General features: G+C 37.1%; 1 protein-coding gene and 1 pseudogene across 8 annotated transcripts; one reads left to right on the forward strand and one right to left on the reverse strand.

The window, feature by feature from the left end:
• Positions 1–1,175: 1,175 nt before the first annotated feature.
• On the reverse strand, positions 1,176–2,447 carry LOC141555688 (elongation factor 1-alpha 1 pseudogene; annotated as a pseudogene).
• On the forward strand, positions 1,182–13,371 carry MTG2 (mitochondrial ribosome associated GTPase 2). Of its 8 annotated transcripts, none has more exons than XM_074288755.1 (7): positions 1,182–3,084; positions 6,479–6,688; positions 9,156–9,303; positions 10,278–10,393; positions 11,066–11,284; positions 11,595–11,733; positions 12,834–13,371. In XM_074288755.1, exons 1-7 carry the CDS (start codon positions 2,959–2,961, stop codon positions 13,226–13,228), a joined length of 1,353 nt encoding a protein of 450 aa, XP_074144856.1. In that variant the 5' UTR covers positions 1,182–2,958; the 3' UTR covers positions 13,229–13,371. The 8 variants fall into 8 exon arrangements, with proteins under 8 accessions (XP_074144856.1, XP_074144857.1, XP_074144860.1 ...); XM_074288756.1 differs by having other exon boundaries at positions 12,837–13,371; XM_074288759.1 differs by having other exon boundaries at positions 3,082–3,197.
• The last annotated feature ends 683 nt before the right edge of the window (positions 13,372–14,054 follow it).

A 14,054-nucleotide genomic window follows, 5' to 3' on the forward strand; every position in this document is an offset into this window, starting at 1 on the left:
TAGTGAGTACTGATTATGTACTATTTGAGATGGTGGGGATAAAAAATAAACATGAAACAGTCCTTGCCCTCAAGGAGCCTATATTTTATTGGGGGAAATAAAGTATACATAGATAAATACAAAATGTTTTAGGGGGAAGAGTACTAGTTGAAAAATCAGAAAAAGCTTGTGTTGAAGGTACTTTTTGAGCTGAACTTTGAATGGAAATGGAGATTTTCAAAGGTGTTGGTATTAGTAAATTGTAGATAATGTAAAATACTCCATGCATGGAAGACAGCTTGTGCGAAGGTTGTGTTACTTCATTGTCCAGTTCAACTATGAAGAAGGGAAGCTTTGACATATCTAATAGATTAGTATATTTGTTATAGAGTCCATGTTCATCTTTTCAAAGAGACAAAGGAACTAGAGATCAAATTGCTAATATTTACCAGATTATGGAAAAATCAAATGAGTTCCAGAAAGAAAGAAAATCCCACTTCTGCTTTATTGGTTAAACTAAAGCCTCAGAATGTGTGGATCATAACAAAATGTGGTTAGTTCTCAAAGAGATGAAAGTACTAGATGATTCTCCTGAGGAATTTGTATGAGGACCAAGAAGCAATTGTGAGAACCAAATGAGGCTCTGTGTTATTTATGTATTAATTTTAAAATAATAATAAATAACAAAATAATAAATTTTAAATAGCAATGTTAGCAACATTTATTTATTTATTTATTTATATGCAGAGCATATTATTAGTGAAATGCCAGTCTGGATGAATCAAAAGCTGGAATTAAGATTGCTGGGGAAAATATCAGCAATCTCAGATGTGCAGATGATACCACTCAGATGGCAGAAAGTGAAGAGGAGTTAAGAAGTTCTTGATGAAGATGAAAGAGGAGAGTATAAAAACTGGTTTAAAGCTTAACATCAAAAAAACCAAGATGTTGGCAACTGGTCCCATCACTTCCTGGCAAATAGAGGGAAAAGAAATGGAAGCAGTCAGCTTTTATATTCTTTTCCCCCCTCCATATTAAATTGTTTTAAAAATTCTCAAAATTCTGTGACAGATTTTTGGTCAAGTTGTTTCCATTTATAAATGACTGATTTTAAAAACTAATAACTTAAAACTTCCACAAAAGGAAGAGTTCACAAAAACATTCCTTTCCTCCTGAAGCTTTTATGATACAATGTAATAATTAACCAATCTTTTACTATTAAACGTAAATGGCCAATTGAAACAAACAATTCTGAGACCATTCTTCTACCATAGATTGAGACGGGTGGCAGGTGTTGTACAGAATATTCATTTCGCCTTCTGGGCCTTCTGGGCAGATTTTGTGACCTTGCCAGCGCCAGCAGCTATCTTGTCAACTGCCTTGATGACACCAACTGCAGCAGTTGTCTGTCTCAGTATCATGAAAAGCAAAACTACCCATTGGAGGATAATCAGAAAAGCTCTCCACACACATAGGCTGACCTGGAACCATATCAACAAGGGCAGCAGCATCAGATTTCAGAAATTTAGGACCTCTTCCAGCTTCTTACTGGAATGATAATCAATCTTCAATTTAGCAGACTCGCAAGCAACATGAACAGTGTGACAGTCCAGAACTAGTGCGCAGCCAGCACTGATTGGCCTGGATGGTTCAAAATAATTATCAGTGCCGTGAAGGCAGCTGCTTCCATAGGTGGTCACTCTTGTTATTACAGATACATGCATTATTGCTACAGCAAACATCTTTGACAAACTCATTCCTGACCTCCAAACCAATGTGTTCCTCAGTCAGAATCTCACACAAAGCTTCCCGTACCTTCAACAGACTTTACTTCAGGTGTAACATTGGGGCAGAAGCGGTCACTCTTAGTTTTAAAACACCAGATTCCATTTGGCTAACAGGGACAGAGCCCAAACTGACAATTTTGTAGACATCTTGGAAGGACAGACAGAGGGTCGCGTCAGGGGGACAAGTTGGTGACAGGATGCAACCCAAAGCTTCGTGCAGTGTCCTTCCATCAGCACTGTCGGCCTTGTGAGTAACTTTCCCTCTTGAACCAGGGCATATTGGAACTTGGCTCTTGCACGGTGTCACAGTTCCAACCTGAGACTGGCACAAAAGCTACTGTATCAGGGTCGGAGCCAATTTCCTTAATGTAGTACTGACTTCCCTGACAATTTCCTCATAACTGTTGGGGGTTGGGAGAGGAGGATGGAAGCCTGGGTGGAATCCAATTAGATTACACCATCAGTTATGCAACCACACGTGCATGCTCGAGTGAGATTTCAAATTCACCAGCCCGCAGCAATAATCGGGCCGGCCCAGGCAGCCTGAGAGGTTTCTGTAATGCTGTTCTTCACATAGTCCTCGTGGCCTAGAGCATCCAGGGCGGTAGTGTAAGACTTGGCCGGTCTCGGGTCGCCACAGGGAGGGACCGTAATGATACCGTCCTCCGGTTTAGCCTTCAGTTATCCAGGCATGTATGAGATGCTTTCTCATCGCAGCAACCTTGAGCTTCCTTCTGAGCACAGAGACTTCGTCCTGATAAAGGGCTCTCGTCTCGGGTCCTAGAAGTAAAGCCACAAGGATATTTTGGGTGCGGAGAACGCAAGGCTCCTTCCCTAACCCAGGGGTCCTAACAACTCTCGCCTTGCTTGTCAGCAGTCACCGTCACCAGCTCTCAGGAGCGGGCTCATCAGAGACGACAAACCCGGCCCTTTCAAGGAGCTTTCATTTTAACCGAGCTTGAGACGTCACCTAAATTCCTCTTTCAGGATTAAAAAGAGGAAGTGAGAGAACTAACACACACACACTCAGACATACACACAGATACAGAGACACACACCCATAAAGACTCGGACAGCACACACAGAAACACACGAGACTGTGCGCACTGGCCGAGGGAGGCGGGGAACCGCGAAAAACAGGAAAAAGGGGAAGCGGCCGACTGCCCCAGCACTTCAAGCATGCGCAGTGAGAATGGGGTTTAGGCGAGGAACCCCTGGGGCTGAGCCGAGCTTGGGAAGGTGCGGAAGACTAGAGGGAGGGGCGGGGCCCGCGCTCACGGAAGCCGGAAGTAGCACCGGAAGTTCCCTCCGAACAGAAGTAAGTATTTTTTTTTTTTTTTACTTGGAACTAAGTGAACCCTTGGGGAGGGAAGGTGATGCTGGGTCGGTGTGCAGAGACTCCGCTCCCCTCTTTCCCTCCAAATGAAGAAGGTGGGGCTAAGTTGGGGTCTTTGGAGAACGACCCCGGCCCTTGACCTTCGGCGGTGGAGCCGGGTAGCCTGGGGTCTCGGCCGGTGGGAAGGGTCTGCGTAAGGGAGTCATTTCTTCCCGGGACCCCAGTCACAGGCAGGACCTTACGTCGGACTTTCAAGGGAGTAAGGGAGTAAGACATAGTCGGGGCCGCCAGGCATATGATAGGGGAGGTTAGCTCCCGACTTACGTAAGCGTCACTCGCGGGACGCGATTAGGAAAAGAAACTGCCCTTGGGGAGACATGTGGAGAGGCACCCGCCCTGGGAGCGGGGCAGGGAAAGGATCGCCATTCCTGCGGTCGGGGTTTCAGAGCTGTTCTGCAGATAGGGAAACTGAGGCCGGAGAAAGTAAATGACGTTCCGGGTCATATTCCAGCGCCCTTTTTCATAAAAGCACGTGGTTTGGATTGGAGTACCGGGCCGGGATCTGCCTGTGTGTCCTCAGCTAGGGATGGAAGAAAGAAGTACTTAGAAGGTTTCCACAGGCCAGGACTTCTTAAACTTCCCACTCACAAGCCCTTTCCCCATTACATGACCCTCCTGTTAATCGTAATTTCTCGATCACATTCAAGTTAGGAGAGACCCCGTATGGAGTCATGGACCACAGTTAAGCTAGTCCCGTAGAACACTTCATAAAGAGCAAACCAATGAATTCAACTGGTGTTGTCTGCAAGTCCTTTGATTTTGCATTGGGCAGCCAAGCATTTACTAAGTACCATTTCCTGTGGTAATCTCTGGAAAGATATAGAAAGGAAGAAAACAAGGATCTTTGCTCTCAAAGAGCCCCGTTATAATGGGAGACACAACATGCAGACGTCTATGTACATACTAGATATATTCTGTCCAAGAGGGAACCCGCGGAAGGCCCAGGGTGAGGGGCGAGGGGAAAGAAAGGAGAGAGGCAAAGAGAAATCAGGGAAGACTTTTTGGAAAAGGGCGGTTTGATTCAGATAGTCTTAGAATCTAATCCTTTCTCCGGACCAAAAAGGGTGTCAGATAACGCAAGTCTTTTAGTGCCCACTCCAGTGTGCTTTATTCTACCGCCCTTTCTTACGTGCTCCCACCTTCACCTTCCATATTTCTTGCTTTTATGCTTTTACTTAGAAATTTGGTTATTTGCAGATTATTTCTTCTTAGTCTGTTAATTTATAAAGTATACAGAGATGCAGAGATCCAACAACTTGTGTATACCGTTCTTTGAAACACTATATAGCTGCGTTCTGCAAATAAAGACAGTTGCATGAAAAGACTGAGAAGGGATGTGTATACCTAAAAATTTGCTAAAATATTTCTTAGATTGGACCACTTTTATATGTTCAGTATCCACATGTGTGAGGAGATAAGTCTGCCTTTAGTTTTGAAATATCAGCGATGTGGCTGAAGATGCAAAGTTGTCTAATTCATGAAGATAGCAGGATGAGCTATCCAGAAAGATCTTGATAGGTTGGGTGCCATAGGTTGAATTTTATAAGATCCAATTTAATAAGGATACTCTAAATAGAGGTACTTAAATTCCACTCTATTTTGTTTGTTTGTTTTGTTTTGTTTTGTTTTGTTTTTGCTGAGGCAATTGGGGTAAAGTGACTTGCCCAGGGTCACATAGCTAGGAAGTATGTGTCTGAAGTCATATTTGAACTCAGTCCTCCTGACTTCAGGGCTGGTGCTCTATCCACTGCGCCACCTAACTGTCCCTCTTATTTTCTCAAAAAAAAAAAAAAATTCTATGCAAATTAATGGAGAGTGGAGCTCAGGCAAGTAGCAATTTATAGGTTTTTTAGTGGACTTTTGGTTCAGTGTGAGTCAACGGTGATATAACAGCTGAAAAAAGCCAGTGTGATCTTAGACTACATTCATAGAAACCATTGTGTCCAGAATGAGGAATGTGATGGTCTTGTTGAATGTTGTGTTTATTTCTAGATACCAGGAGTAAATTGATAAAGCTAGAGTATATCAAAAAGAAGTCAGTCAGGATGGCTACATGATACAGTGAAAAATGCTCTAGAATGTGAGAATTTAAGTTTAAATCTTGCCTGTGATACTACCTATGTGACCTTGGGAGTGTCACTTAATCTCCCCAGGCCTCACTTTTCTCTTCTTTAAAATAAGGATTGACCTCTTAGGTTTTTGCTAGTTCTTGATATAATGGCAAAATGACTTTAAAAAACAATACCATAATAGGATAGGTTGAGAAATTAGAGGTATTTAGCATGGAGCAGAGGAGACTTGGGAGGGATTTAATAATTGTCTTTGGGTATTTGAAGGATTGTTGTGTGGTGAGAAACTGGTTTTTTGGTTTGTTTGTTTTGATTTTGTATGGTTCCAAAGAGCAGAATTAGCAGTAGTAAGTTGCAGAGATGCAGATTCAAATTCAGTGTAATGGAAAAAATTCTATTATTAGAGTTATCTAATCAAAATTGTATTGGAATGTGGTGAATTAGACAAGATTTCTGTTTAAGTATGTTTTGAATTAGATGACCTCTGAAGTGCTTTCAGATTATTAAATTCTGTATATCAGGTATGTTGTTATTGTTTAGAATTACTGTAAGAAAAGTAAGGTCAGGAATGGAGGAAAACTAGGTGATGCAGTGGGTAGAGTACCAGCTTGGGAGCTAGAAGGATCTGAATTCAAATCCAGCCACAGACACTACCTTGTGACTCTGTTTACCTCAGTTCCTCATCTGTAAAATGAGCTGGAGAAAGAAATGACAAACCAGTTGAGTATTTTCAACCCCCCAAAAAACCCCAAATGGGATCATAAAGAGTTGGACATGACTGAAATGACTCAATAACTAAAAAGGTCAGGAATGCCCTTTGGTTAGGAAATAGAGTGGTTGGAAATCAGGAGATATTTAATTCTAGTCCCATCATTAACTGACAGTGTAACCTTAGATAAACCACTTCACTTCTGGGCTCTATTTTCCTCATCTCTAAATTTTCCATGGTAATAAGAAAAAAGGAGACCAAATGATTTCCAAGGACCCTCCAGTTCTAAAATTCTATGTGTTTTGAATTCTGGATATTAAATGAGGAAGCCACTAATGGATAATTTGATATCCTAGTTTAGTTTTATAAATATCTCTGATTTTATTTAAACAGGTTTCATACAAGTTTTGTACATCAAAGAATTTCAAAGTTGGGAGGGATTGATTTTAGGTGCAAAGCCTTATCATTTTGGGTTCACTATTTGGGTGTCTGAATCCCATGACAGAATAAAGATTTGATATAAAATTAACTCATTTAGGTGAGCATGTTACCTCCAAGGTTTGTCTTCACACTAACAAGAGCTATATTGGAAAGCAAGAGGCCATGGATTCCAGCTGCAGACTCTCTTCTTGATCCTGGCTACCTATTTAAACAACAAGCTTCTCCAAGGCCTCTGTTCCTTAGCTGTGCACAATGTTCAAATCATCAAGAACCTAAAAGGAAAAGAAACCTTTCTGAGAAAAAGTTGGTAAGAACTAAACATGAAATTCATAACCTTTTTCAGAGTGTATTGTATTGAATACTGTTTTTAGGCTTGGTATTTAAATGCTGCCATTAGCTTCCATTGTAGAAGATGAGCTGCTGTTCTGGGGAAGTTTTTCTTCTTTGTCTTATTCTTGTTGATTGTAATTAATGTAATATGGTCACAGTTATTCAGGGAATATATTTTTGAAACAAAATAAAAAAATTGTATAGAGAATCTTTGGAAAATAATAAAAGGAACTATCTGTACTTGCCAAACATAGTCATATATACTCCTCTCTTTTAAAAAGTATCATATTTATTTTTCATGGTTCTCCAGTTCTTATTTAAATCTTTTGAGATGTGAAGTAATTATTGATTGAAATTAACAAGAAGTTTCCTTATATTTTTGTTTTCTGCTAAGTGGAAAGATTGTAGATTAATGTTATTAGGGCATCTAGGATTTAATAAAATATTTAATATTCATTTAAACTAAAATCTAGTTGAATTTCTGTATTGTTCCCATTCTTTCCATTGTTCTGCATTGCTTGTCATATCTGAATTTTAAATTTGAATTATTAGAGAACATTGTATAATCTGTACATGCTGTTAGCCAATTAAATTATTTTTTTTGAAGGAATTAGTGTTGACTATACTGAAAATATATTGATTTTTGAAGCAGTAATTCACAGTTTTTCCATGTGGTGGTGCCAAAGAAATTTAAAAGTCTTTAAAAAAAATTTAATTCCATTTGTGAAAAAAAGTGAACATGATGAAGAGGCTTTTAGTGTATTATGGGAAGAATTTTTATGATGGTCAAGATCTTCAGCACATTATTATTATGTACACACTGTATAGGGCCAGATTTTTTTTTTTTTAGCTCAAAGGAGTTGATCTATTTTTAAAATATTTTAAACATCATAGGAGTTTGGCAGAGTTTGTTGTCCTTAAAAGGAAAACTGATGATTTTATTGTGATATGGTCCTTAAATCCTAAAAACAAAGAATATTGCCTTCATTTGTTCTAAATGGTTAGATAGCTGCTCCTCACTTGATCTTCTTTTCTAGAAAAAGTCACTATTAAAAAAGACACTTAAATATACTACTACTTTTTTTAAAATCTGATTTTCCAGCCAGCAAGTATACTGTTCTTAAAATGTTCCTTCTGTTTATAGGAGTAATTTATATTTGGAGATATTTATCTTACTCTTTGTTCTTTTTCATTTTCGAATTATAATTTTGTTGTTATGGTAGAGACCTGTTCTTCCAAGATTGTGTTCCTAAATAAATAACAATGACTCATTTATATATTGCTTAATAGTTTGTAAGGCAATTTATTTACAAAATCCTTTGAGATAGTGCAAATGTTATTTCCTTTTTACGCATGAGGAAATTGAGGATTAAAGAGGTTATATGATTTGTCCCATAATCACATAGCTAGTAAGTATTGATTTAGGTTCAAAACTAGGTCTTCTGAATCTAAAAACGGATACCTTTTCTCATTTGCTGCTCAAATGAATAACTTAACAAATTGTTTTATTTCTAAAAGTTTAGGGAGTAGTTTTTTTTTTCCCTTCTGTTTTTAGGTTAGATATCTTGAGTTTGTTATTAGATTCGTGTATTAATGGTTGCATACTTACTTCCATACTTTATGAACTCCCCATTTAGATGATTTTCATAAGTTGGTATGGCCTAATCTCTCTCCTCTCACCCTATTCACTCCAGACTCCCCAAAACCCAAACATACCAACTGAGATCCTTATTTGGTAATCAGCATCCTACTCTAAGCTTCTCTGTATTTAGTTAGCTTATGCTTGGAGGAAAGACACAGTCAGTTTGAACATCTAGTCTCAGAGCTTAAAACTTGACAAAAGTTGACCTAGTCTTTCCATACCACTTCCATACCACAGAGGAGGACTTTATTAACGAATGGAGTGCTCGTTCACATATTTTACTTGTAATGTGAATTATTTATTTAAATTTGCCTTTTTGAAATGAATGTGTCATGACAGTAGAAAGTAGAAATGTTGCTGGATTTGGAATAAAAGGATCTGCATCTGAATTCTGACCCTGCTACTCACTACTTTTTTGACTTTAGGCAAGTCACAGGTTCTCTTGGCCTCTCTGTTTCTTTATCTTTCAGTGAAGGAGTTTTGACTAGCTGGCCAGTGATATCCCTTGTAGCTTTTAATCCTATTTTTCCTTAAAATTGGAATTATTAGGAGCAGTCAGCAATATATTAATAGGATTAACTTTAAAAATATGAAAAAAGTTTAGCTTTGTCATGGACAGAATGAAGGCTACAAGATGAATAAGTGCTTTACTGGCATCCACAACACAAAACTGGAGGATCTATTGAAAGATAAGTACAAGAATTAAGGTGTTTATAAATAGAAAGGGTAATTGTCATATATATATGATTTGCTGAAAGATTAAAAATGTATTAGTAATGGAAAAATGGCCTTTGCTTTGTAGAAACGGTATTTTGTGGATCATCGAAGAGTATTTGTGACTGGAGGTAGTGGAGGCAATGGAATGAGTTGTTTTCATAGCGAGCCCAGAAAAGAATATGGTGGACCTGATGGGGGAGATGGAGGAGATGGTGGCCATGTTATTCTGAAAGGTAAATTGGTCTTTCTTGTTGGGAAGGATAAAGATTTAAAAGCTATTACTTTCTCCAAAGACAAATTTGAATTTTACTAAATATACCTTTATACTTTAAAATTACAAAGAAAAACAATTTTCATAAATTATTTGAAGGAAAATTGTTGTGCCACAGTTCCCTAATTGTCCTGCCTCAGTTTCCCTAATTGTCCTGTCTCAGTTTCCCTAAATTGTTCTGCCTCAGTTTCCATAAATTGTTCTGCCTCAGTTTCCATGAATTGTCCTGCCACAATTGCCTTTCCCCAATTGTTCTGCCACAATTCCCCTGTTTTCAACCCCCTGTTTTCTGCTCATTAGAACGGAGATAATTAGGGCTATAGAGATCTGGCATTCCAAAAAATAAGACTCCAGATGTTCTGTCTCAGATACCTAATTGGCATTGTCACTATATCTAAGTTTCAGACTTAATGACGATAGTTGGATACTTCCTAAGTCCTCCCAATTCATTAGAATTTATGGTCCTACCCCCAACCTCTCAAAACTGGATTGACAGTCCCTGCCTGGAGATTCCCGCTCACCAGAGTTTGGACTCCACACCCCCTGCCTTTGTCTGTCTACCTGGGCTTAGAGTCATTGAAAACTCATATTCCCTGCTGGATGTTTTGAGACATCAGTCCCGGGGGCAACATGCCCCCAACACAATCTCTCCCTCTCAAATAAAATATTAAAAACTCTCTAATCTCTTATCTTGCCTCAGTTTCTCCAGCATTACAAAATAAAGAGAATTTTTTTCTTGTGAAGTTATATTGTTAACTAAATAACTTCTGGACATATCCTTAGAGAAGATTTATGTATTTTGCACATCATTCCATTTATCTAGATGTAATTTTTGTTCTGTTTTGGTTTTGGCTAGACCATAGAAAATTCATTGAATCTGTTTATTTTTTTAAATTAAGTCTGAAATAATGTAATAAACCTTGGTTTAATTTTTAGTTGACAAGCATGTCAGATCATTATCTTCAGTCCTTTCAGTGTATCGGGGGTTTGATGGAGAGCCTGGTGGAAGCAAAAACTGTTATGGGCGTAATGGAGATTGCCTTTACATTAGAGTAAGTTGTATTTTTGTTTGTTTCCTTATCAGACATGATGTAACTCAACATAATGTCTTTAGATTCCTGTAGTTTTCTCACTTAACTCGAATTTTACACATGAAGTCTTGAGACAAAAATGGGCAAAGATATATCTTTTATTCAGGCCAGAAAAGAAAAGTTCAGTCCTGAAAAAGTTTTTCTAAAAAAATTTCCTTCCCTTTCCACAATTTGTTTCTCTTTCACATTCATATTGAAACATCACTAACAATCCCTGGACATTTTAGGAAACAATTTAATTTGAGTATTATGTTGGGGGGGTTTTGGTGACAGTGCACTTCTCTTTTCTCTTAATGTTTTTTCTTTGTGTTCTCTTTCTTACTACTTCTACTCATATCCTGTATCATAAAGTTTTTAAAAGTCTTAAAAAGGTTTTTTTTGTAATTAAAATTAGTCTTAGATAACCTCTTCTAAGTTCAATACTTTGAGGACAGGGATCATGTTTTCATGATTACTTTATAATTGCACTGCTGAGCACAGTAGAACTTGAACAAAAGCATTGCTAAACATAAACCTTTTGTTCTTTTTTGGCTTTGTGGTTATTTGATTCTTTACCTAGGGAATATATTCAGAACAGACTTGCAATGGTTGTATGTAGGATATAGATCTATGAATCCTTTCCTTATTTTCAAGGTTCCCCCAGGTACTCTGGTTAAAGAGGAAAACGAAATTGTAGCTGATCTTTCTCAGCCAGGTGATGAATACATTGCAGCCTTAGGAGGAGCTGGAGGAAAAGGCAATCGATTTTTTTTGGCTAATGACAATCGAGCACCAGTAACTTGTACCCCTGGGCAACCGGGTCAAGAAAGAGTACTCTATTTAGAAATGAAGACTATGGCTCATGCAGGAATGGTATGTACCAGTACCTTCAGATTCATTTATCTCCAGTTCATTGTTTCCTTTATTGGGGTAAAAAATTTAAAAACCCAGCATATTATAAGAATACATTTATACGAATTTATTAATTTTCAAAAAACAATAAGAAAATTGAAATTCATTTATTTTTCAGCCATTGTGTTGTTTAGTTTAATATTAGTTCATGTTATCCATAAAAATTCATTTCTATTCTAGAAATTCTTTTAATCCTGATTAGTTTCAATAATTTATAAGTGTAAAGAAATTTTCATAAGATCATGTAATTATTTAAACATTTTTTTTCTAGGTGGGATTCCCCAATGCTGGAAAATCATCACTTCTTAGAGCAATTTCCAATGCAAAACCTGCTGTGGCTTCTTATCCATTTACTACCTTAAATCCTCATGTAGGTATTGTTCACTATGAAGGCTACCAACAAGTGGCAGGTAAATTTTCTCATATACACTTGAGATTAGGTTGATTTTAAAAATAATGGTTAATTGAGGAAAATGTGGGTGTGCTATCTGGTTAGATTTAATTGAATTTAGCTTTCTATTTAAAGTGATAAAAATGTTTTTCATTCAAAATATTCTTAGATTGCTATTATTATAAATTTTAGGGGAGTGATTTTTCATTATTAACCTGTCACCTGTTAAGCAAATTTTCATTTAAATTTCAGTGATGAGGAAAATTATTTCTACTACTTTTATTCTTTGTGCTGTGCTTTTCACAGCAGTATCAGTCATGTGGACCACATGTGATTTAAAAAAATCACTTTTTTAAACTTTTCCTGTGCCATTTAAGAGGGAAAAATTTTATTTTAGGAGATGATGTACTTGTTAAAATTACAAGTAAGCCTGCTGGTAATGTTATTTGTGTAGCTCTTTGTATTTCCAAAGTGCTTTGCAATAATTTCTAAGTTATTTATAGCATGCAGAAAGCTATTTTTCTTTTAAAGAATTTTGCAGACTAGAATATGTCAAATAGCATTTAGTATTTTGGCCCAATATATGTTGCTCCCTCCAAGTTTTTTTAAATTAATTTTTATCTTTTGTATTTAGATTACCCATATCTCACAGTTTATTCCTCTCCTCTCAACGAGCCATCCCTCTTAATAAAGAGGGAAAAAGAGGGAAAAAAAGAATTCAGTAAAACTAACCAACATATTGGAAAAGATTAGCATCATATATGGTGTTCCACATTCCTTGTTCCCCACTATAGCAAAAAAGCAGGTAGAATTATATTTTCATAATTTTTTTTCACCAAAATGTTTCAAAGCATTTTTCAGAAAGAAAAATTAGATATACTTTCATAAACACTGCCCAACTGAAATATTCAAGTACTAAAGGAATGTATTTAAGTTCAAGCAGTGAGTTGGATGAGAAAGTCATAATAAAACCCAGTTTTTTGACCACCAGAATTGATATATATATATATGGTCATGTTATCATTCAGCTAAAAAGTTTGCACAGATGCACAGTTAAAGTCACATATGGTGTTTGCTAATCATACTTTTGCTTTTTTGGTTTTTTTTTGTTTTTTGTAGTAGCTGACATTCCTGGTATAATAAGAGGAGCTCATCAAAACAGAGGCTTAGGTTTTGCTTTTCTGAGACACATTGAGCGATGCCGCTTTCTGTTATTTGTGGTGGATCTCTCGGTAGCAGAACCATGGACTCAGCTTGAGGATTTAAAATATGAGCTAGAAAAATATGAAGAAGGCTTGTCAGAGCGACCACATGCAATCATTGGAAATAAGATTGACCTTCCTCAATCTAAAGTCAATTTTCCTCAACTTCAGGCTCGATTAGAACAAAAGGTCATCCCCTTGTCAGCATTGACTGGAGAGAACTTAGAGGAATTGCTGTTGCATTTGAAAGAATTATATGATGATTATGTAGAGACTGAGCGCAAACAGGGACAAGAGCCACTAAATTGGTGATGATTAAAGTTAAAGCAGAATTGGTTATTGAAGGAAAAAAAATCTTAAAACTCTTGGAAATTTGAAAATGGTAACAAGAATGACAGCATCAAGGACAGTGAAAGTGAGGATTGCTGCATCAATAAAATGTACTTAATTTGTGATGTGTATGTGATCTTTGTGTAGGAGAAAGTAATTTATAAATCATTTAATTTAGTAGGTTGTTACCCTTCACTGGTTAGTCAGGGGCTTATCCTCAAGTGGCACATGATCCTTTAATGATCCTTATACCTTCTGGCCCAGGAAGTGCTGAATCTGTACTAGATTTCCTTGTGTGACAGCATATTGCCCCACCACCTGACACCCAGCCTGCTTACCAATGCTTAATGCATCAGTCAGCCTTGTGGTTAATTTTCTGAGATTGGACTCATTTGTGTTAATTAACAGCTGTAATTAGCAAGAGGAGACACATTGCTGATTGATGTTATAAAATGCTGCTTGAAAATGCAGATATTCACTAGTAGAGATTCACTACTCCTGTTTTAATTTTATTTTCTATTTCAGTAGTTGATCACAACAGTAGCTTTTTAAGGCCATTGGAAATAATCTTTGCCCAGTCAGTTAGCTTTCAGTGTCAAATTAAGAAGCATCAGGTTTTAGAGATCCTAAAAATTATCGATATGATGTTCTGCATGTGCTACTGGGGTTAGGGATCAGAAGTGTTTTTTCATACACTATCTTTGTTATGATTTAATTTAATGTAAAGGACATAAATACAGGATGATTTTTTTCGCCCCATATTTAAAACTACTGGAAAATTTACTAGGTTCATTCCTATATTTTGCAA

Source organism: Sminthopsis crassicaudata, chromosome 2 (genome assembly GCF_048593235.1).
Source record: "Sminthopsis crassicaudata isolate SCR6 chromosome 2, ASM4859323v1, whole genome shotgun sequence".
NCBI classification, from domain to species: Eukaryota; Metazoa; Chordata; class Mammalia; order Dasyuromorphia; family Dasyuridae; genus Sminthopsis; species Sminthopsis crassicaudata.

Bases quoted from the DNA above. Each gene is read 5' to 3' on its own strand.
- MTG2 (XM_074288755.1), top strand. From the start codon at position 2,959: ATGGGGTTTAGGCGAGGAACCCCTGGGGCTGAGCCGAGCTTGGGAAGG. The intron at 3,085-6,478 runs GTAAGTATTTTT...TAACTCATTTAG, and splicing joins GAAGTTCCCTCCGAACAGAA to GTGAGCATGTTACCTCCAAG. The intron at 9,304-10,277 runs GTAAATTGGTCT...TTTAATTTTTAG, and splicing joins TGGCCATGTTATTCTGAAAG to TTGACAAGCATGTCAGATCA.